Source organism: Acinonyx jubatus, chromosome A2 (genome assembly GCF_027475565.1).
Source record: "Acinonyx jubatus isolate Ajub_Pintada_27869175 chromosome A2, VMU_Ajub_asm_v1.0, whole genome shotgun sequence".
In the NCBI taxonomy this organism is placed as follows: domain Eukaryota; kingdom Metazoa; phylum Chordata; class Mammalia; order Carnivora; family Felidae; genus Acinonyx; species Acinonyx jubatus.
Genome location: NC_069383.1, coordinates 57,762,553 through 57,787,084, shown reverse-complemented (window position 1 = coordinate 57,787,084; position 24,532 = coordinate 57,762,553). Strand labels below are relative to the sequence as shown.

General features: G+C 34.9%; 1 protein-coding gene across 5 annotated transcripts in view; it reads right to left on the bottom strand.

The window, feature by feature from the left end:
* Nucleotides 1-24,532, bottom strand: part of SNX13 (sorting nexin 13) — a 133,715-nt gene that overhangs the window by 57,713 nt on the left and 51,470 nt on the right. For 3 of the 5 annotated variants that reach the window (XM_053218364.1, XM_053218362.1, XM_027072009.2), the window contains exons 6-11: nt 19,637-19,708; nt 10,238-10,359; nt 10,044-10,145; nt 8,709-8,797; nt 3,708-3,791; nt 33-171 (exon numbers count right to left, since the gene is read on the bottom strand). In XM_053218364.1, coding sequence (XP_053074339.1) covers nt 33-171; nt 3,708-3,791; nt 8,709-8,797; nt 10,044-10,145; nt 10,238-10,359; nt 19,637-19,708 — 608 coding nt within the window. The remainder of the gene's footprint in view (nt 1-32; nt 172-3,707; nt 3,792-8,708; nt 8,798-10,043; nt 10,146-10,237; nt 10,360-19,636; nt 19,709-24,532) is intronic. The other 2 variants (XM_053218363.1, XM_027072010.2) reach the window with 1 other exon arrangement.

The following is a 24,532-nucleotide window of genomic DNA, read 5'->3' as shown; positions in this document are numbered from 1 at the left end:
AAAGAAGACATTTTCATACTTAAATGACTTACCATCACCAACCGTATCTAGAGATCGAAGATACTGTAATTCTTCTACTGCCTTATCTCTGACTGCTTCTAGCTCTCCAATATTGTCACTCAATTTAATAATGTTCATAAAGGCCTCATAGTTGCAATTAGAATCACGGATCTATAAAAAAAGTTCAAACAATATGTGCGAGGGGGATTTATTAAGGAAAAAAGGAATCTTCAGTGCCTACCATGTGCTAGGCAGAACCTTACAGCAAGTGTTTATTCCAGTGCATATAAGAAAACAAAATGAAAACCTCTGTACTCATGGTCCCGGGAAGAGGCAGAGGAGTAGAAGACGAGATTAGTGGCAATGGAAGGCACATCGGGCAGCGTACAATATGTGTTGTGGCTTTTACTCTGAGCGGAATGAAAAGTTACTGGAGGGTTTTAAAGAGAAAAGTAACATTCTGTGACCTAAATTGCACAGAATCAATGTGATGACATAAATAACTCTGTCATTTTGTCTTTTTCTCTAGCCACGTGCTGTTTAAGAACAGGAATGGGGTGGACAGTAGAGCTGAATTTAACCACAGTGTGGTTGCACCAAGCAAATAACAAAGATACAGGGAGAAAAAGTAGTCAAGGATATTATGAAGTGACTAACCACTGTGACTGCCAATAAAATTTAAGTACAGCAATAAGGGGATCTATGAAAAGGTAGCAGACTTGAGATATTACCCATTCTCCAAAGAGGTCAAAAAACTAGTGATTGTTTAAGTTCAGAACTAAGGAAAAACTGGCCAGTAAGTGTATGAAAAGATGCTCAAATATCATTTAGATATGCAAGTTAACCACAACAAAACGACAATGCCAAATGTTGACCAGAAAGTGGAGACACAAAAACTCTCAAATGGTACTACCAAAGTGCAAAATTAGAACACAACTTCGGAAGACCACTTGGCAATTTCTTTTACTTCATGTAAATTTTACTTGAGTGATTAAAAAAAGGTAGGTTATTAAAGTCTTGATTTTTCTAAGAATACATTAAGAAACAAATTAACAGCTGTCCATTCATCTGCTCTAGTTAGAGATAAGATTAAGAGCCAATTAAGTAATCTATTCCACAGTAAAAGATAAGACTTATCCTTAATTAGTTTGTATTAAAAAAATACATACTCAGAGATGAATAATGCAAATTCACCCATACTATTTTTAGAAATGATTTAAAACTGTGGGGTGGGGTGCCTGGGTGGTTCAGTGGGTTAAGCTTCCAGTTAAGCTTCAGACTCTTGGTTTCTGCCCAGGTCATGATCTCAAGGTTGTGAGCTCCAGCCCTGAGTAGGGTTCTGTGCTCACAGCAGGAAGCCTGCTTAGGATTCTCGCTCTCCCTCTCTGCCTCTCTCAAAATAAATTTTAAAAAACTTAAAAAAAAATACTGTTGGGCAACACTAACATTTTATACAGAGAGAAAATATGTTACTACTAAACTGCTTGCTGTTGGGGGTGCCTGGGTGGCTCACGTGGTTAGGCACTGGACTTTGGCTCAGGTCATTATCTCATGGTTTTTGAGTTCGAGATCCCCCATCAGGTGAGCTTGAGCCCTGCTTCAGGTGAGCCCCACTTCTCTCCCTCTCTCTCTCTTTCTCTCTGCCTCATGGAGTTTTCTCTCTCCCTGTCTCTCTCTCTCTCTGGCCCTCACTCACTTGTGCCCTCTCTTTCAAAAATAAATAAACAAATAATAAACTGCTCTAAACTTTTCCTTTCAAATAGAAATGAACTGTACACTAAGTTGATAGAAATGAACTGAACTAAGAACTGAGCTTATTTTAATGTCTATAATACCTATGTATACAAGGTTTTCCACACAAATATTGTCAAAAGACTGTAAACCTGACCACAAGTAGGCTAGAGATCCTTTATCGATAAACTCTTCTCTTTTAAATATATTTTCTGATATTGTGTTGCAAGTAAAATAGTGATCAATTCCTGTTCATTAAATAGCAAAAAAACACAAGCATCATACACAAGAGTAGAAGCCCAAGTGTGGGAAGAACAAGTAAAAATTTGGTGTTTTGAATTCTTTTTAGACTATCTATATGTTAAATCTCTCCCCCAAAATGTTTTCAACATACAATTAATTATACAGTTAATACAAGGTCAGCAAAAGAAAAATTGAAAGCTAAAGAAAAATATAAATAGGAATAAAAATACTTCCTAATCCCATGAGTGAGAGATAACATTCTGGTGAACATGCACCCTTTTCTGTAACACAGATAAGATTATACAGCATAAAACATCCATTTTCTGGTGTTATAATAAAATGTTTTAATACCTTTTACCCTTATTTTATTACTTAAATGTTTTTAAATTTTACCTGTATTTTCCTATTTCTTAAAACATTACTTTTTTGTTATATACCCAATATTCCATATAAAATGAAATATATAAACAAAAGAGAAAAATTAAAACTATCATAATCCTACCTTTCTATTAACATTTCAATCAGTATATACACGATCAGAATTATACAATCATTAATAAATATTTACATATTTGTTTTTAAAAAGCATTATCTATAAACACACATCACTTTTAGTTATCCTTTTCAACTTAAAAATATAAACATGTTTTCATATTCAAGATACACTACCATCATCATTCTTTTTAATGGCTGCAAAATATTCTACTGTGTCAATATGCCATAATTACACAATCCTCTATGTAGAACACTTAAAAAGCTTTCAAGTTTTCAGTATTATAAGCAACGGCCATTAATGGCCTTTGTTTCAAACTTATTACTACTTTAGAATAAATTTCAGAGTAGAATTCCTAACCAGAGGATACGTATTTGTAAAAATTTTAATTAGACAGATATACATATTTTTAAAGCTTTTGGTAGAGCCTAGTAGGATAAAGGAAAAGAAGAATCAAGTTGTGTGACCTCCATAGTTTGATAATGGCTAGTTTGATAATGGCTAGTGGAAACAAAGAACAATAAAGTAACTCTCTCCTACGAAAACTAGACTGAGTTACTGGAAAAATTCCAATTCAAGAAAATGAATCAAAGATCTAGAAGTATTTATCAAAGTATTCCCAGAAATACCCCATTTACAGTACTTCCTTGACCATGAATTTATTGAGGAAAGCCATATATAATCACACAAAAATAATTATAACTACTAAATTTAATAATCACTAACCCTTTGATATGTCTGCCAGGATGAGAAAACTATGAGTTAGCTACTTATATACACACTAAGCAACTTACAGAAACAAACCTAAAACACACAGGCTCCCATTCTCAGTCCAGGTTTCTTACCCCATTTTCCTCCACTATATAGTATAAAACATAAAGTACATATATTTAAGTAGTTCAGACCACAGCCGTGTTTGATACCAAATAGCAGCTTTTAAAAGTACTCATAATCTATACACTCCGTCAGGAAAACATCCTTTTTTTAAATTTAAATAAGTGGTAACAATACCAAAATTGTGAGAGGATTATCATATCAACAAACTTCTTACAATGAATTTGTCTAGCACATTCAACCTATGAGCAAACAGAAATACCAGAAACATAAAGATTATCTATAAATATATTTTTACCTAATTTATTCAATAAATTATTGCTTGATCATCCTGATCCCCCGATATTATTTCTAAATTTTAAAAAAATGCTTTAAAAACAGAGTTGTAATTTTAGAAAGTACATACCATCCATATGATATATTGATTAATATAATCAGGATCACTGAGTTGATTTATTAATGGAAGAAGAACTCCTCGTGCAAGGATTTCCTGCACCAAAAATGTAAAAAAAAAAAAAGCAAATTTAACTTAATACACTTCTCAAATCAATAGCATAATGTAAATAACATAATGCTGTTACTTAAGAAAGATATGACACATGTAAAACTTGATAATCAACACATCTTATAAAAAGATGAGCTAATACACCTCAGTTAAAATAAATGAGATAAAGCTACCTGTATCAACTTGGCTGTATCTCCACAATGCCATCTAGAGTTGAGTAGAAAAAAGCAGAAGGGTATCTCTAGTATGTTAGCATTTATGTCAAGTTTTAGAAGGCAAAACATGGCACCAAGTGTCTATGAATTCCTACATCTAATTAAAAGAATAAAAATGAAGGATAATAGGAAAAGATACACACCAATTGTAAAATAGTGGTTTCCTCCTTCAAGGGAGGAAAAGAGCAACTATAGCAAAACATTAACAGTGGTTAAATTTTGGTAGTTGGTACATAAATGTCTACTGCATTATTCTCTATACTTGTCTGAGTTTGAAATTTTTCCTAAGAGAAAATAAAAAAATAATATGGTAATATAATTATTCATCTTTCTCTAGACTATATCTTATTCTTTACAACTGTTTACTCTGCAACCTATTAAAATCCTGCCCTTGACTACAGAATGAAATCCAATCAAATTAAACCCTGATCATTCCAGCTGAACACTTTACTTACATGTTTAAGATACACTCGTGCCCTGAATTTATGGCATTTATCACTTATCATTCCCCATGTAATTGTGTTATCTTCTACTTCTCTGAAACACCGCAAATATCCAGGAACCTTCTGTATGTAAGTGACGTTTATTAGTTGATCTACTGATTTATCTATCTTCAAAAATATGTACTCAAGGTCATTGTCTTAAACATGGCAGGCATTTGATAAATATTAAAGGAATGGAAATAAAGCAAATTAAGAATTTAGTGCTGATCCTATTTATATCATATTTTCACCCATTATTAATCTTCATCCTTTTATGCATGTGATATCTAAATTTATAAAACACCATTTCTTAAGAATACTGGAAAGGCTAAATAAATGTCAGTTTAACAGGATGTTTGACTTCTCTAATTAAAGGACCAATTTATTTATTCCTTTTACCAAGATCTCTAACTTATCTGGTTCATTTTCCAGTATAATAAGTTCATAAAGGTAGCCTTCACTTTATTTTCCTTCAGTGAGTTATCTTATATACATTCCACTTCTTGTAAGCTGTGTAAGTCTCTGACAACTATTACCTAAGGATGAATTAACATTTCCAAAAGGCATCCATGAAGGTTCCAATAACTTTCTGTTTTATAATTCCTTTCTTTTCTTCACATTTTTTAAATGTAATCTCTACACCCAAAGTGGGGCTCAAACTCACAACCCTGAGATCTAGAGTGGTATAATCTACCAAGTGAGCCAGCTAGGCACATCTTTTTTTTTTTTTAAAGTCATCTCTATGCCCAATGTGGGGCAGGTCCAATAACTTTTTCAAGCATCTCTTAAGACATCTTACAGTCTTAAATTAGAAGTAATTGTTCATTCTTTCAAGATTAGCTTCAGTCTCTAAATTTTTTTTTTTAATTTTTTTTTCAACTTTTTTTTTTATTTATTTTTGGGACAGAGAGAGACAGAGCATGAACGGGGGAGGGGCAGAGAGAGAGGGAGACACAGAATCGGAAACAGGCTCCAGGCTCTGAGCCATCAGCCCAGAGCCTGACGCGGGGCTCGAACTCACGGACTGCGAGATCGTGACCTGGCTGAAGTCGGACGCTTAACCGACTGCGCCACCCAGGCGCCCCAGTCTCCAAATTTTAAAAATTGTATTTATATAATTCATTCCTTCAATTTATGTCTCTGGCCACATATGCTCAAATTTTAATGTTTGCTATTTTTGAGAGAGCAAGCAGGGAAGGGGCAGAGAAAGAGGGAGACACAAAATTGGAAACAGGCTCCAGGCTCTGAGCTGTCACCACAGAGCCTGACGCGGGGCTCGAACTCACATACCACGAGATCATGACCTGAGCTTGTAGTCGGCCGCCCAACCGACTGAGCCACCCAGGTGAACTCATATGCTCAAATTTTTAAATGTATTATGTAAGAAGAAAATGCATAAATAAAACCAAGTTTTTTGTAAGTTTCTTTGCAAAATAAGAAAAAAACACATGTGGGAAAGAATTCTGAATAGATCTAGTGATTCTTATTAGTCAATGCAATCTGTCAATCTGTCTTAGAAAATTATTTTGATCTTCTAATTTGCCTCATGAAAGGGTCTGGTTAGTCAAGATGTAATCCTATGACTCAACAATTCCTATACAGGTTCTAGTGAAAGCTCTAAACATTCCAAAATAGGTAGCCTTTTCCTTATAATTTCTACTTTGACAGAAGCGCCAGCTGTCCAATATGAAGGCTTAAAAGCTACAAAGTCACCGAGGCCATGAATCTTTAAATAAAATATGGTAATGGAAAGAAAGCAGACATGACTAAATAGCAATTATTGCAGTCAAGTTCTGTGATTTGTACAATCCATATAAAGGATCCCTATAAAGGAAATAAGTAACAACTCTTTAATCTGTTATTTAATCTGATCAAAAGCATCTTTGGGGAAAACCTGAATTACCAACAAAAGAAAACTGATCAACCATCAAGCTGAAAGAAAAAAAGAAAAAACTGATTTGCTGAATATAGTACCCTATAATTATTCAAACATAAAGAAATGAAATAATGGTCTAAAAGAGCAATCTATAGCAAAATATATTTGCTTTTTAAACAATACTACTTATTTAAAATATAACCTCATGTAATAAGGCACATCTTCATTCACATCTCCTAAAAGTCAGTTTAATCTTCAAGAAGCTAAAGTAGCATGTACACCACAGCAGCAAGAAGGGCAAATAGGTTTCCTCTTACTAAAACTAATTCTCCTGACTGGGTATCTGCTATGTGCCAGGTGTGATGATAGCCATTAAGTACATAATGATGATACAGATATGTCCTCTGTCCTTATGGGGCTCACAGTACTACTGGCAGAAAGAGGCAGCAAGTAAATAAATACAACAACCCAGTTATAATATTAAATATGGCAAATGGTATGAAGGAAAGTAACTGCTTACTTACGTATGGTAATAGGGAATTATGAGGGAAGTGTAGATTGGGTGGTCAGGGGAGGCATTTCTGAGAAGGTGAGATATGAAAGATGTAGACAATTTACCCAAGAAAATAAGGGGAACCATTCTGATAAGACAAAAAAGAGTATAAGATGGCCCTATGGTAGGGAGAAAATGGCACTTTTGGAGAAATCAATATCACTGGAATACAGTGACTGCATGGCACAAAGGCCAGAGAGGTAAACAAGGCCACATCACGCATGGCCTTGCAAATCTCTGGAAGAACTCAAGATGTGAAAAATTTACTTGATGGTCATGGCATTGGCTAGGATGGAGAAAAGACTTAAAAGGCAAGAGAGGACATGGAAACAAGAGTAAGATTTCCATTTTGGACATTTGAAGTTTAAAAGGTCAATCGAATGGTGATTTCAGTGGGCAGCATGTCACAGTAGCCTGGGACTCATAAGTGAAGTCTGTACCAAGATATAAATTTGAAAGTCATTAGCACTTGGATGGATTTTAAAGGCATAGGAATGGGTAAGAAGAGGGCTTAGGATTAAGAACTTAAGTATTTAAAAGTTAGATATAAGAGGAGTTAAAGCATCTAAAAAGGACTAAAAAAGAGACCAAGCGAAGAGAAAAATCAAGAGAGCAATGACATGGAACCCAAGACAAGACAGAATTTCAAGAGGGAAAAGATTGTCAGCCATAAGGAAGTAGCTGAGACACTGCCTAGCAGTGGCTGTCTAATGTACCAGGAAGACAAAGATTCTGTGAATGAGTGCTATAACTGACTACCAGTATCTTCCTTCAGTGGCAGTTGTGAAATCTAGCGATTGACCTGTCAGGTATTTTACCACCCGTGATAATGACTAGCCCAAATAATTGGTCTTAACAATACATCATCTATCAGACATTTCCTATTAAAACCAATCATTTTCTACCTAATTCACAGTACCACTACCCTACTTGAGAAGGACACTGACCTCAACTTAGGTAGGTACTAAGAAATTGTGTGGCATTGCTTAAATAATAACATATAAGCATAAAAGCACACCTCAGCAATTAGCATCTATTTTGCTGGATGATAGACTAAAAAGATTCTAAGCTTTCCTTTTCATATAAATTAGAAGCTTTCATTTTATCCATTCAACCAGCATAATAGTTGTAGCTAGCTAGCATTTCTCAATCATAACCAGCAGCCAAAACCAAAATATTATTCCTTTATATCCATATTTGGAATTTTACTCCAAATGTTTACATACAGGACATAAAAATTCCAAAACTACTGTTCTCATCCCACTTAATCATTTTCTAATTATAAGAAGCAGAATCTTAACTGTCTGCGTTCTTTTTAAGTTTCTATCCAGAAGTATTATTTTAATTAGCCTCATTCCAGTAAGTTTATAGGTAAAGCTATATTAAATAAAATCTAAAACACATCCTTGTTATAACCCAAAATCCCAGTATCTGACTCTAAGGGAGTTTGTCTAAGTGTTGTCCAGAGACCTCTGAGGGATGGAGGGAGACAAACACACAGTGTTATTTTCAGAAACGAACATGATGGTGTGATGATACATCAATTAACTAATGGAATGTGTGCTTGTGCATTCTTGTGTTTCAAAATTTCTTAGTTTTAACTTATGATACAGTAAATATTGATAAATAAATCTGTAAACAAAAACCCATGTAAACAAAAACTCTTTGGAGTCCTCAATGAGTTTTAAGAGTTTCACACGGTCCTGAGACCAAATATTTTGAAAATTATTACTCTAAGTTTCTTCAGACATTTATTTAATAGGAGTTTACACTTACCCTGACAAAGTATCGCATGATCTTGTTCTGGAAATCTCCAGGAGGTAGCAATAAATATAGTAAGACCTCACACAGATCCCTTAGGAATCCTAGAAATGAAAAGGGTGGCCGTTACATTAGAAAATATAAAATCTCCACCTACTCTTGATTAAAAAAAAACACAAAAAGGCAGAAATAAGAGGCTGATTATACAAGTTTATTATTTCAATAATTAATTAGTCCATGTAGTATTCATTAAAATTTTTTCATTATTCTCCAAACAGTAACTATTCATTAATCAAACTAATATTTTTTTTATTCTGCTCAGTTTTACCCTATTTTTGAATCATTGAGAAACTTCAATTATAAAAGTGTTTTCTTCAAAACAGTTTCAGCTGTACCGTGTATTCTACACTTCTACTACAAATAACCTTGTATACGTAAAAGCTTCTTGCATATTTTAAAATATACCTGTAATTCTTCTTTCAAAGAAAGAACTTCCACTATTCTGTCAGATAATAACAAAAGAAAAAGTTATGCTCTTCTACGTTACTAATTTATGAGGGCTCAATCGACGCACATCACTCTATTTCTTCTATTTGGTTATTATTTCAGGTCAGTGCTAAGGAAATGGCAATTAAAAATTGCATTGCACAATAAATATAAAAAGGAAAGAAGAAAAAAGGATAAAAGAGGAAAACAAAAAGTTGAGCACATTGTAGAAGTCAAAGAAAACAGTTTCCACAACTACAATCGCTTTTCTGTAGTTGTTCATATGCTAACATTTCCTGGAAATGTAATTATACAGCCGATCCTGTTAACAACAACAAAAAAATGTGTCAAGTAGCAAAGACTCTTTCTGACTCTTTCTCAGTGGCTATAAAACTAAAAAAAGACATCTTCAGCTAAAACTTATCTAGTCTAACCTCTGACAAAGAAAGTACAAGTCCATTCAACTCCATAAATTTTATCTGAAATTATACTCATTCTTTTAGAAAATATTTTAGGGTAACAGTGTACTCTTGAAGTAGAAATGATAAACTCAAGGAGAAGATAATCTACTACAGATCATAAAAAGTAAATATACAATCATAAAATGTTTGTGCTTGCTATATTTTAAAAGAGAGGTAATCTCTAATCTAATCTTCAAATTGTAAAGATGACTTTAAAAAAAATAATCTGGAAACTACTTTTAATAGTTAAAAAAAAAAATACAATGAATAGTGACAGTGTCTACACTATGCTACCTTTCCTGTAAAAATAATTTCACCTTTTACCCTTCTATTCGTTGTTCTGCTAACTTGTCTCTAACCATTCTGCACACTGTTCTCCAAAGACTTAAATTGAAAAGAAAACCTTCTTCATCTTTGGGAGAAGTGCACACTAGATCACGGCAAACATCCTTCTCCATTTCAACTTCAACTTCAAAGAAGGTATCCACAAGATCTTCTGCTGTACCTGGACAAAGAAAAGAACAATTCAAGAAATGCAGAATAATAAAGAAAAACAGATTTTAAAGTCCTAATTTTCAAAGGCAATAAACATATTACCTTTTGCTTGATCATCTTTCTCTGTTATCTTCTGTTGAGCCTTTCTGAATACTCGTAGGTGTGTGCCAAAATCATCTACAATGCGTGTAGTAAAATAAGGTTGCCAGTCTATTTCTTTTGACCTTATAAAAAACACATTATATAAATGTTTTAATCAGAAAGTATAAATTCATTTTAATGACTCACAGACAACATGATCATCACAGAGACTGAATTTATTTACAATGAGATTTTGTTCAGTTAATTACTATTACATCTTAGTCCTCCCTTTCACAAGACCCAAGGTATATCAAATCTACTTGATTAGGTCTTTGAACAATATTATTTGAAATATTTTATCTGCCACAGCTTAAAAATACTTTCTAAGTGCATAAAATAAATAGAAAAATAGTTTTTCCAGTTATATCTGAAATGAGTCTGACAACAGGTATATCATGTAATTTCTCACCCCACATGTAAGAATAAATTAGGGATTCAGAATGTTTTTGCTTGCTTTTAAAAGAGCATTTGAGACATTTCTTGATTCCTTCTGAACCCTTACTGAATTCTCCACATTCTTCGCCTTAATCACACAGCCCAAGTTCTGAACCAAATATCGTCAGTAGGAGGCTGATTTCCATTTGCAGATACTAGCACTTAAAAACTTGATCATTTGAAATACAGTCCCACAGAAATAGTTTAAAGAATGATATAAAAAGTCACTATCCATGAAAAAGAGGATTACTAATTTTATTAAGCTACCTAGTACTCTATTTTAAAAGTAACAAACCTCAAGAAACATTGCTAATTTAGTACACCAGTGAAACAGGTAACAAAACAGATAAGCCAAAAACAGTTTACACCTGTCCCTGGATTAAGTGATATTTTTAAATAGTTTTTCCAGGGCTATTTTCCTTAAATTAGCATTCAACTTAATTCACCTTTTTTTGAAACAAACCAAGTAGATAAAAGAAAGAATCTACTCATGAAGATGCTGGGTGAGAGAAGAGCAAAGAAAAAGTAAACTATAATTCATTATGTTATTTACCCAAATATATGTAATAAAGAAGCTAATGAAGAAATTAACTTGATTATTGTTGCACTTCTGGAGAAATCTTAAAGGTGGCAATGGCATTGAGGACTGTAACAGACGCTTGTTTTCAAATAAAAACAGAAGTTATTAATGCAGTATTTTTTTAAATGAACAACCATAATTCTGATACATACATGGGAAGAAAAAGTAAACTTTAAGTACATGAACACAAAAACAAATTAACATTAAAAAGGTAACCTGCACTCAGGGATGTGAGAAGGGGTTAACATTATTTACAGTACTGTAAGAGCCATAGTATATAACCATATACTACATGTAATAACAATACTCAGCCTCAATTTAAAAAAAAAAATTTAAATCTAGCAGTCTCTAGAGTTTTCTTTATTCTTATTTAAAAAAGAAAAAAGGGCGCTTGGGTGGCTCAGTAGGTTAAGCATCTGACTCTTGGTTTCGGCTCAAGTCATGATCTCACGGTTCATGAGTTTGAGCCCCGCATGGGGCTTCACACTGACAGTGAGGAGACTGCTTGGGATTCTCTCTCTCCTTCTCTTTCTGCCCCTCCCCCCCCTTTCAAAACAAATCAACTTTAAAAACAAACAAATAAATAAATAAATAGAAAAAAATCACAATCTGTATAAGCATATAAATAACTCAACCTTTGCTTGAGTTATTTATAAAAAATCATCCATACCTCAAAATTTTATAATAGAAATCAGCTGGTATAGGTCATTACTCATTTAATCGATACAAGGTTCATTCTAACAAATTTAGAAGCTGAATATGTAAACTTTCATATTATATCTGTTACATTTCATGGTACAATGCAATTGATATATTTTCCTGAATTTTGCAAACAAAATACAATTTACTAATTTAAAATTTTCTTAATATTATTTGAGAAAGAGAGAGAGCATGAGCAGAAGGGCAGAATGAGAGAAAGAGAGAATCTCAAGCAGGCTCCATGTTCAATGCAGAACCCAGCACAGGGCTCAATCTCACAACCCTGACAACATGACCTAAGGTGAATTCAAGAGGCAGATGCTCAATCAACTGAGCCATTCAGCCATTCCAATTTACTAATTTTAGAAAGTGTTCTCAATTCATCTCAACTCATTACAGACAGCAACACTCAAAATAAGTGAAAATAAGCAATTCAAGTACATAAAAATTATTTTAAATTTAAAATAGGGATTTCTACCTTAAAAGATAAATATGTTGAGGATGAAAAAAACAGGGAACACAGTATATATCTCTAAGATCACTATTTTCTCCTCGCTTAACTCACTTCCACTGAGTATGTGCAAATTTAATGTTACTCTCAACTCAAAAGAACTCTTCTAGGTTAGGAAGATAGAAGAATACACTGCTTCCCTTTGTAAATTAGGAAAACATCTACTAAAAATTTCTAGTACTATTTATCTTTTAAAACTTATGGAAATATTCTGAAGATAGTGATGTACTTTCTAAAATTACGTAATAGGTAAAAATGGAACATGAATATAAAAACCAATTAAAAATCATTCAATTTCTGTGACAGCCACACTTCCTTCTATTGATCCACATGTAGTTTTCTATTAGAGCTCTTGGTATCAATTATTCTTAAATTATATCTACAAGTCAAGGCTCTTTTCACTTTGTTTAAACTATTCCTCCACATGATTCTTATTCTAATAAAAACACTTGGATTATTACACAATAAAATAAAATTCATTTTATTACTATTATAAGCTTTCATTTCTTGAATTTAAATAAGGAGAGAATTATTGCCTATATTACCAAGGGTATAAGTGATATAGTCAAACCTACCCTGAGATTCTAAAATTTACAGCGGGCCGCTAAAGCCTTTCTGTCATATCTTGGCAAAATAGTTGCAAAAATTAGGAAAGTTAACTAGAAATGCAAACAAGTAATGAAGTTTTACTAAAGTATAAGAGCAAAAACCAAACCATCAAGTGTACCTCTCTGAACATATATTTGCATGTCTTTATCTCCATTCCTACGGCAGCATTCTATTCCTGGCCTTTTATTTTAAACGGTTTCCCATGTCTACCACCTTTGTATCCCCATCATTCTGGATCCATACAGCAGCCAGAGCGATCTTTTTAAAACTACAAATATGATAGTACAAGATAAGAGATTCAAAACCCCTTCGATAACTCCCCATGGATCTTAGGGCTAAGCTTGAACACTTTCTCTAAGAACGTGCATACCCAGGATGACCCTGCTTACTTCCTCATCACCATCTGTTCCACCCTCTTACTTCCTTTCTGTTCTGCTGACTCACGGGCTCTTTCCATTTCTCAAACTCAAATACGTCCTGTCTTATTTCAAAGCCTGTAGATACGCTGATCCCTCTGCCAAGTTTGTTCACCCCCACCCACCCTCCACACATTTCCCTTCTCTCCCTCACATTCATTTGACAATTCCCACTTACTTTAGAGTTCATCTAAAAAGTCAATTTCACTTGGCAGCCTTCCCTGATCCTCACTCTTCTCCCTCTCTGCCTTATTTCTTCAGACTAGGTATGGATCTGCAGTGATACAATGTCAAAGCACCAAATTTTCCACTTTTTATAGCACTTACAACCTACAGTGAAATAATTCAACTGCTAGAGATTAATTTAATTGCTGAGATAAAAACCTCAGGAAGCCAGAGACTTTGTCTGTTTTATTCTGTGTTCCTTTTATTCACAAGGGTATCTCCCATAGCTAAACGGTGTGTTGAACACAGGAGGCACTCGACGCATACTGATTTATGGATTCCTCTTTCAGGGTCAAAACACTGTTGACAAGTGTCCCAAGAGAGACAACATGAGGCACACATGACGGTTCCCTATTTAAGTTCTGAAATAGGACACAAAGTGAGAAGTTCTTCTTGCCTTTCTAAATCCTAAAGTTACTTAATGCTAATACCAAAACAAGACAATGAATATCCCAAATATGGGGGCTGACAATGAGATTATATAAATTACACCACGGGTTCCATCTATGCTAAGCAGTGTACAGCTCATCATCAGTAATGCAAAAAAACACACCAAAATCAAGTAACTATTTCTGTAAAAGAGCACCATTACATTAGTTGTGAAATTCAGCAAGCCACATCACTTCCCAGGGTTTGTTTTCTCTAAGGACTGAAGAGTTTTAAGAGTCCATGATTATATAACCTGAATATGCATCCAAGCATGTACAACACACACACACACACACACACAGAGGACATGGAAAACTGGTAACTGGTAAGAAAATGAAAATATCTGACCAAAAGGAGTCATAAATATATTTCATTTTAACGTAAATCATATAAACTTTCAACATAAAATGAAGACCTTATATTTGACCAAGGTTTTGCCAAGTGATATATCAATGTGGCTTTTGTCTTTAATAAAACGTTCCTACACTGCAACAGTTTGGTGCCCAATTCCTTTTAAAGAGTATAACTAAAGACATTTGTGAACAAATCTGGATGCAGAGTCTTTCAAGATTTTCCACCAATATTTCTGGGGCGCCTGGGAGGCTCAGTCTGATAAGCATCCGACTTCAGCTTCAGGTCATGACCTCACAGTCAGTCAGTTCAAGCCCCGCGTTGGGCTCTGTGCTGACAGCTCAGAGCCTGGAGCCTGCTTTGGATTCTGTGTCTCCCTCTCTCTCTGCCCCTCCCCCTGCTCATGCTCTGTCTCTGTCTCAAGAGTAAATAAATATTTTTTTAAAAATATAAAAAAAAAAGATTTTCCACCAATATTTCATTACTTGTCTTGTGCACACCTGATTCAACTATAATCCATTTAACACCTAGCTTTGAGTAAAATCCAATGCAAAAGGCAGTTTTCATAGAAACTACCTTGCCATTCTCATAGTTTTTCCAACTATATAGGAGTAAATTAAATGATGATTATAATAAGCTTAACTGGGATACACACATCTGGACAAATACAACGTTCTTTTTTAACATATTTGGTTATCTTTCTCCTCTAAATCACACATGTTCAGCTCACAACACAGACCAAGTGGACCAGACATTCTGGAGGCCAAGCATACTTTTGAGAAACCTAAAACTCAAAAGATGGGAACAGGAGCGGACATAAATACCAGAAAGTGGTCTTTTCACCTAGCTTTAATGCTAAGGGCATAAATCTGTATGTCTTACAAAGGAATAGAGAATACTGGTTAACTGAAATAAGTTAAGAGAATTGCTACCACAGCAGTACAGAATTGGAAACATACCAAAATTAGCTGAAAATTTTACTGACAATAACTACACACAAAAGTAGAGGTGAAGTGTTATGCTATAATTTAAACGGATTAAATAAAGAAGCTACATTTAAAACAAATCTTAATGAATGAGTGGTATTGAAATGGGAGAAAGACAGGATATAGAAATGTGCAAAAGGAGGGAATAAGCATGGTATATGTAACGGTCATCATGCGGTTGGATGTGCCTGACTAAAGACGGGGTGGCTGTTGGGTAGTAAAGGCAATTTTCACATCCGTGGCAGAATACTTTCCTGGAAATGGTCTTTTATGTCAAAGGGATAAAAGTAAAAACTGATTTTCACACACACACACACACACACACACAAAATCCTGTAATAAATGTTGTGTTCCTGATGCCACATTTTTTTTCAGAAATAACTACTAAGACCCTATTTGAATACAGTAAGAATGGCACTGAATACTGCACAGTGTGTACGTGTTTAAGTGTATATGTATATATACACACACATACATGTAGATATCTGAAGGCTTTTTAAGGTATATTAACAAAGCAATATAATAAACAATCACATAAAATTATAATAATATGTATTAATCTCCTATATCATCTCTTTTACCTTCTATTTTAAAAAAATGGGCATTTGAAAGAAAATCTTTACTGTAGTAAAATTCCTACTTTTTCCTGGGTAGATTTTAAGCAAGAATCTTAGAGGAGATTTTGAAAAATGTTTTACTGCAGTAGAGGGCTTTTGATCAACTGATCCAAAGACACCTTTTAGTGGATCAACTGATCCAAAGGCCACCTTTTAGGTGGCCTGTTAAAGAAGAATCCCTTCTTGAGCCACTGAATCAGGCAGTAACTTCCCCCTCATAATTCACTGTCAGAAAGGATACACACTTTAACATAAACCTTAACTTGTTTCCAGCCTTCAGGAGTCCTTGAAGGACTACTTTGTTACAGTGTCCAAAGCTTCAGCCTGAAATTGAATTTGAGCAGGTTTTTAAGGCACAGAACTGTAAACTTGCTTCTAAATCCATTAAAAGAATTACCCTTCATGCCATCTCAACTTAGTCATAAATACATGTGACCGTAACCATCTCTCCAGAGCACCTTTGTTTCCCTTTGAAAATCTACTTTAAAAATCTAATTATAAGGATATGAATAAAATAATGAAACTTTTTTTCACATTACTGAATTTACATTAAATTTACCATTACTCTTTACCAGAATCCTCAAATACATATAAAAGAACTTAATCATCAACCACACAAGGAAACAAGTCTCACTGCTTCATCATTACAAATCTGTCTGCTCCCTTCATTGGAAGCACCTTTTCCCAGCAGGGGAAAAAAAAGAAAGTGGGAGAGCCAAATGTGCACATTCCTTTTCTAGTTCCATGTTCAGTGACTGCCTGCCAATAGCTTAAAATCAACCATGGGAGGAATATTTACACTTCACAAAACTTAGACTTCTAAAACGACAAATGTATTGTTTTCACCATTCTATAAAGAATAACAGCCATAAATAATTTGGATAATAAATTTTTTTTTAATTTTCAATGATACAAGACTTAACCATCGAGAAAAGATTAGTCCACTAAATGTCTTTTATGTCTAAAGTCAAGCATTCTTCCTAACCACATACAAACATAATAAAAAGTATAAACGAACTTTATTATCATTCTACTCTAAGACCTCCTACTAGTAAAACAACAGACTAGAGGAGCGCTTTAATTCCTAAGTAAATTAAATTTCATTAGCAACATTAGACACTATAAAAAGTAACTCCCCAAATGGTATCCAAAATGTAAGGTATGACAGAGTATGTGAGTGCATGTTTTGAGGATGAGGTATGACTGGAAAAATAAAAACAAACTGACACCAGTACAACCTGACCAAGGAAGTCTTAGTATTTTAGAATTTCAAGGGATCTGAAATAATTACAAGTCCCACCATTATAGAGCCAGACTTCAATTACTTCTTCTAGATCATACAGTTAGCGAGATCAAGGCTTTAGTTTTTTTAATTTTTTTAAAAAGTGTATTTATTTTTGAGAGTGAGAGTGAGCACAAGCAGGGAACGGCAGACAGAGAGGGAGACACAGAACCTGAACCAGGCCCCAGGCTCCACACTGTCAGCATTGAGCCCGACGGGGGGAACCCACCCACTGTATTCTCAAGAATAAATGAACATTTAAAAAAATTTTTTTAAATTAAAAATAAATAAATCAGGATTCTTAATTTTCCATTCAGTGTTTTATTTACTGTGCCTTAATAACACAAAACCTCCTGACTCTTAAAGTTATAAGAAAACTAAAAAAAAATGGAAAAAAAATTTAGGCATGCAGTTTTATGTAACCATATTAAGGGAAATTATATTTAGTGAACTCTAACACCACATAAGATGTTCAATTCTACATCCTGTGCCCAATGCTTCAAAGAGATTAAAGATCCAGATGTTCTAAAGGACACAGATCTCAGAATACAATGAACAACTTAGAGAAACACACATGAGGCACACACTCAGCTATTTTAGAGGGTGAGTATAAAGAACACAGTGATGGAAGCCTTAATCAAGCTGTAGGAAAGGAAAAGAAATAACCTAGGGCTAAGTGTGCATCCTCTTAGATATAAGGTTAAGTATTAAAATATTAAAATAAACAAGCTTTTCTAACAAGATGTACCTGACAAATGAAACATTCTTAGACCCCACCGTAAAATATATCAAAATTCTGTAGGGAAAAACAAGTCATACAAGTCATAAATGGACCTCCATCAAGAAGAATTTGACTAGTTACTATTTAATCACATATAAAAACACTATTTTGAGCATTAGTTTCCAGATTACTTTCCAAAGAAATAAAGGGATGTGGCTGCCATCCTAGATATCTTTATTGCTCATTACCAAATGTTTCTATCTTCGGTCTCTGGCTATAAAAATAATACAGTCTCATTCTGTAAAATGTAATTTCTTTCCTTCCCTTTTTTTTTTTTTGCTTTTTAATATTTATTTATTTTTGAGAGACACAGAGAGACAGAACACGAGTAAGGGAAGGGCAGAGAGAGAGGGAGACACAGAATCTGAAGCGGGCTACAGGCTCTGAGCTGTCAGCACAGAGCCCGACACAGGTCTTGAACCCACTAACTGTGACATGACCTGAGCCAGACACTTAACTGACTGAGCCACTGAGGTGCCCCAAATGTAATTTCCTTCTTTTAATTTTCAGCATCAGCCTTAATCAGCCATAATCCACAATCCAAAGATCAGTTATTATTTTAGTGTATTTCCCATCAGTCTCTTTGCTATGCGTGCATATTTATGGTTTTCTTACATGGCTAAAATCATACACTATGTTGAATAATTTTTACTCTTATGTATTTCCTATTAGTTTAACAATGCTTCCTAAATATTTTAATGACTACAAAACTAATTCAAGAGTCAGAAAACTTGTTTTCTAACGAGCCAAACGGCAATTTTTTTTAGGCTTTGCAGACCACACTGTCTGGGTCACAACTAGTCAACTCTGCTATTGTAGCACAGGAGCAGCCATGGACAAAAATGCAAACAAATGAGTGTGACTGTCCAATAAAATTGTATTTACAAAAACTGTCTACAATATACTATACTTAATAAAATTACTGAATAACTAATTTTAAAATGGGGAAAAATCTGAGTAGACATCCTCTAAAGATGCTATACAAAAAATAACTCATAAGCCCATGAAAAAATGCTCAATACCAACACCTCTCAGGGAAATGCAAATCAAAACAATTATGAAATACCACTTCACACGCACTAAGACAGCTGTAATCAAAAAGACAGACAAAATCACAGAATGCCTGTCTGGCACAATCAAAAGAGCACGCAACCCTTGATCTCAGGGTCATGAGTTCAAGCTCCATGTAGGGTACAGAGGTTACTTAAATAAATAAAACTTGAAGAAAAAAGAAAAGACAAAATCAAGTGTAGGCGAGGATGTGGAGAAATCAGAACCCTCATAGTGTAGTGGTGAGAATATGTAGCCACTTTGAAAAACAATTTGCAGCTCCTCAAAGGTTAGAGTTACCATATGACATAGAAATTCTACTCCTGTATATCCAAGAGAAATAAAAACGTAAGTCCACAGAAAAACCTGTACATGAATGTCCACAGTACCATTCTTCATAATATCCAAAAGGTGGAAACAATCCACATATCCACCAGCTGATGAATCCACATGTCCACCAACTAATGAATAAACAAAATGTGGTTTATTATCATACGATGAAATAAATAACAAATAACAACAAATAACTCATAATCCCATGAAAAAATGCTCAATACCACTACCTCTCAGGGAAATGCAAATCAAAACCATAATGAAATACCGCTTCACACCCACTAAGACAGCTGTAATCAAAAAGACAGACAAAATCACAGAGTGCCTGTCTGGCAGTTGTTATTTGTTATTTCTTATTCAGCAATAAGAAGGAATAGTAACATATGCTACATGGATAAACCTCGAAAACATTATGCTAAGTGAAAGAAAAAGAAGCCAGTCACAAAAGGACACATAATTAGGAGGAACAGAAATTAGGTAAGGGTTACCTAGAAATAGATACTGGGGGGAGGGGGGGGACACGGGGAGGGGAATACAGGGAGTGAATGACAGTAGATACAAGGTTTCTTGTGGGTCATTTATGTGTTCTTGAAATGACTGTGATAAAGACTGCATAACTCCATAAATAAAAGCCACTGACTTTAAGTGGTTAAATTCTGTGATATGTGAATTATATAATATACAATTAACAACCCCTGTTCTAGTCTACATATGTAAAAACATTAAGTTATTTTCCCTTCTTTTAAATACTTAACGGTTCCTGGGACGCCTGGCTGGCTCAGCTGTTGGGGCATGCAACACTGGATCTCAGGATTGTGGGTTCGAGCGCAACACTAGAGATCACTTAAAAATGAAATCTTTAAAATAAGTAAACAAATAAATAAATAATCCTACTTGTTTTTGCTGTACTGTAGTAAATAGGACAATAATCATTTTTTTAATTAAAGTCTGTTTTTCTTCATTTTTTATTGTTTATGTATATTAGAGACCGGGCATGAGCGGAGGAGGGGCAGAGGGAGAGAGGGAGACACAGAAGCCGAAGCAGGCTCCAGCCTCTGAGCTGTCAGCACAAAGCCTTACAAAGGGCTCGAACCGATGAGCCATGGCATCATGACCTGAGCCGAGTCAGACGCTTAACTGACTGAGCCACCCAAGTGCCCCTGATTAAGGTCAGTTTTAAGCTAAGTCTTCAAATGGCAAAGAACAGAAAATGGCAAAAGAGTGTACAACTTTACTGATACAAATGTCCATTATCTGAGTTGTGCTTCCCTTTTGGAGGAGTCTAGGAACACATGATCTATTACTTCTATGACAAAGGTTGTGAGAAAAATGGCTAAATAATCAGAACATATCTCCCATCATTCCAGAAAGAGCGCTATCATTAGTATCCACTGAATCCTGGAACATACATAGCCATACCTCCTCCTCCCACAGGAAAACGCTTTAGGAACTACACAGCCGTGGCATTAGAATATATCTCTTTTCTACTAACCTTGGGGTTAAGGGGAACAGAGGTGGAGGAACACAGTTGCCATATTTTACCTTTGAGCGCAACTAGGTTACTTGATCACTTGTATTTCCCTATGGCTTCTACTACACTAACCTTATCCCCCTTCTCAGAACTTTGCTCTTTCCTAACACATCCTCCATCCCTCTCTCTATCCCACATATCCATTCTTGAAGACCAGTTTTAACCTTAATCCACAAGAGGTCTTCATTAGTTACTCTGGTCCATTCTACCTCTACATAAAAATTGCTCTTGGGACGCCTGGGTGCTCACTCAGGCAGTTAAGCATCCAACTTCTGATTTCAGCTCAAGTCATGATCCCAGAGTCATGAAATCAAGCCCTGCATCGGGCTCTGTGCTAAGGCCCTCCCACACTCGTGTGCACCCTCTCTCTCTCTCAAAATAAACTTTAAAAAAAAATTGCTTTTAATACCACACAAATGACTACTTTGTTGCTCTATATCTTAAGTGCTTTAATTTGATCTTCCCCCCCAAACAAAGGTAAAAGAATCTGTGTATATATTCTAGGAACATAGTAAGTAGCAAAAATTAAGTTACATACAAAAATTAAATTAACATACACTGAACATTTACTGTGTACCAATCCTGTGGTATTTTACATTCACTAGTACCATATATAAACATTACAATAACCCCATGGGATAATTATCCCATTTTACTGATGCAGAGACTGAAACAGAGAAAGTCAAGTAACTTGCTCAAAATACCACTTATTGGCTGATAAATATTCCATGAAATGCTTTCTGAACATCATCTCATTTGCCCCTCACAATTCTGAGTTTGCTACAAATGTTATTATTTTACATAAATGGTAAGAAATCTTAAGTACACTATAACTCAATGGTACAGGTAGAACTGTAATACAGATATCCCAGAGCTCTCAGTGCTGTATCATAATATCTTATTTGAAAGAGGAATAAAAATACAAAGGTTATCACAGATTCATCCCCTAAAGCTCCAGCCTAGTTCACACCCAGGTTCTACCACAGAGAACTCAAGTGTGCTCCATGAAGGTTCCCATCCCTAAACTGCTACTAGAGTAATAGATACTAATGTTAATACAAGGTCCTCTCTCACATGTGATGTCACGTGATGTCATTTAAACCTAACAACCTGATAAGTAGATATGAGTTATCACCAGACTCAAAGAATTTATATATTCCGTTCATTCAAGGTCTTACAGCTTAATAATAGCATTAAAGCTCAAAATCAGGACTTCAGACTCTTCATATGTCTTTTCTTCCTACTGTGTCTCAAAATTAGCTTTACATTTTATGCCGATACTCTGTAATTGTTTCCTCAAGGTAATGAATAAATATGACCACCAAAATGGAGGGCTTCAAATTTTTTTTTCTGGGTTCACAGGCCCTTTTTAAAATGAAATCTGTAATCACCCAATTAAAAATAAACGGTTGTGCATACACTTTCAGGGCTTCATGGGCCCCTATACAAGACTGTACCTTGAAGGGCAGAGGCAATAACTTAACGCTCCTGTTATATGCTCCAGAAACAATAGACAGCACAGAACAAGGAACAAAGTAGTATTCAAATGACTGCAAACAGACCTAATGTCCATACTATCTTTGAAAACAATCATGGAGACTCTGTAAGACATACCTTTTAGTAGTAAAAGAAAAAGCCAACATAGAACAAAAATAAAGTCATTCACATGGATGACACAATTACTGAACCTTACTAAATACCAGGGACTTGACTTTGTATCATTTTTACCCTGAAAACAGCCTCAAAAGTAACTTCGTTATTATCAGTCTATTACAAATGAGGAAACTAAGGTTCAAAAGGAGAGGATTTATTTGTCCAAAAACTTAAGGTCAATGAGAAAGCAAAGATATAAATTCAGGTCAGTCCAGGATGAAAGAAACCTGACTCTTTCTGCAATCACCCAAATATTCACCTTGATAGCATACAATGTTACAAAAGGAGGAAAAGAATAAAAACAAAACAATTTATTACATGAAGGGTAAAGAAAAGGTGGGTTGGGGGATCAAAAACAGGGAAAGTAGTGCAATGAGAGGTAAAAAGGGGGGGAAATTAGGATGAAAATCTAAAGTTTTTTTTTTTGTTTTTGGTTTTGTTTTGAGATAGGGAGCATGAGTGGGGGAGGGACAGAGAGAGGCAGAGAGAGTGGGGAGGGGGAGAGAGCCAGTGAGCAAGCATCCCAAGCAGGCTCCACACTGTCAGCAGGGAGCCCAACGCAGTGTTGGAACTCACAAACCATAAGATCATGACCTGAGCCAAAGTCAGCTGCTTAACAGGCTGAGCCACCAAGGCACTCCTAAGATGAAAAATCTAAATCATGACATATCTGGTAGGGAATGAAAGAAGAATACTAGACTGTGGATAATCTTGGACTAATCAATCTTTCTGGACCTTAGCTTCCTCATCTGTGAAATTATAAATGCTGGAGGGCGTTAAAAATTTAAATTTCAAATTCCTTCACAACTTTAAAAACATTTTCACAAGTGTTATTTTTATTACATTCCATCAAATGGGGATTCTGTTTTATTCACTGCAGTATCTGCAGCACCTGGTTGGTACAAAGTAGGCACAAAATATTAGTTGAATGAATTAAATAAATTTGATGCCAACAATAACCCTGTAAGGAACACAGAACAGGGAAGGTATGATTATGCTTATTTCACATACGAGAAAAACAAAGATTCAAAAAGTTTAAAATACTTGTTAATAGTTCCATAGCTAAGTAGTAGAGCAGAATGCAAACTCAAGTCTCCCAATTACTAGTTCAAAGTTCTTTCCAGGTCTAAAATTTGTTAGATTTCAATACATACTTAGGCAGTCAGATACATCAATAATGGACTCTTATTTCTACCTTTCCAAAGGAAGAAAAAAAAAGTCATTAGGATGATGTTACTATAGAAAGTAGTGAATGACTGATTCGGAAGAGTTACCTGAAAGAATGAATACCCAATACTCAATAATGTTATATATATGAAATAAAGGAGATAAAATCCAATCTCTGACTTTTTATCATACCTTATTTTTGGTGTTCCACAGGGAGCGTACACTTGTAATGATGGTTGGCTAGTGGGCAAATGTTTGCTGTTAACACTGAGGGAGAAGGAGTTCAGATCTATCTCTACACGTAAGGTTATTATTCAAACCATACACATTACTGCAGGCCTCCCCAGTGACCTGAGGCTGAGGAACTAAGCTCCTACTCTGAAGCTCAGGATTAAATGAGTTACAGCTGAAGAGTCCTGACAGGGTAGCATAAGCTGGAAACATCTATGCGCACAGAGATGAAAATGCCATACAAGCCCCAGGGCAAAGCTCTAATTCTCCAAGACTGTCAGAAGTACAAGATTGTATTTCAAGAATTTAAGTGGGGAAGAAGAGGGGGTGGCTGAAAAACAACACCTTCAGATTTGAAAGCAAACTGAAG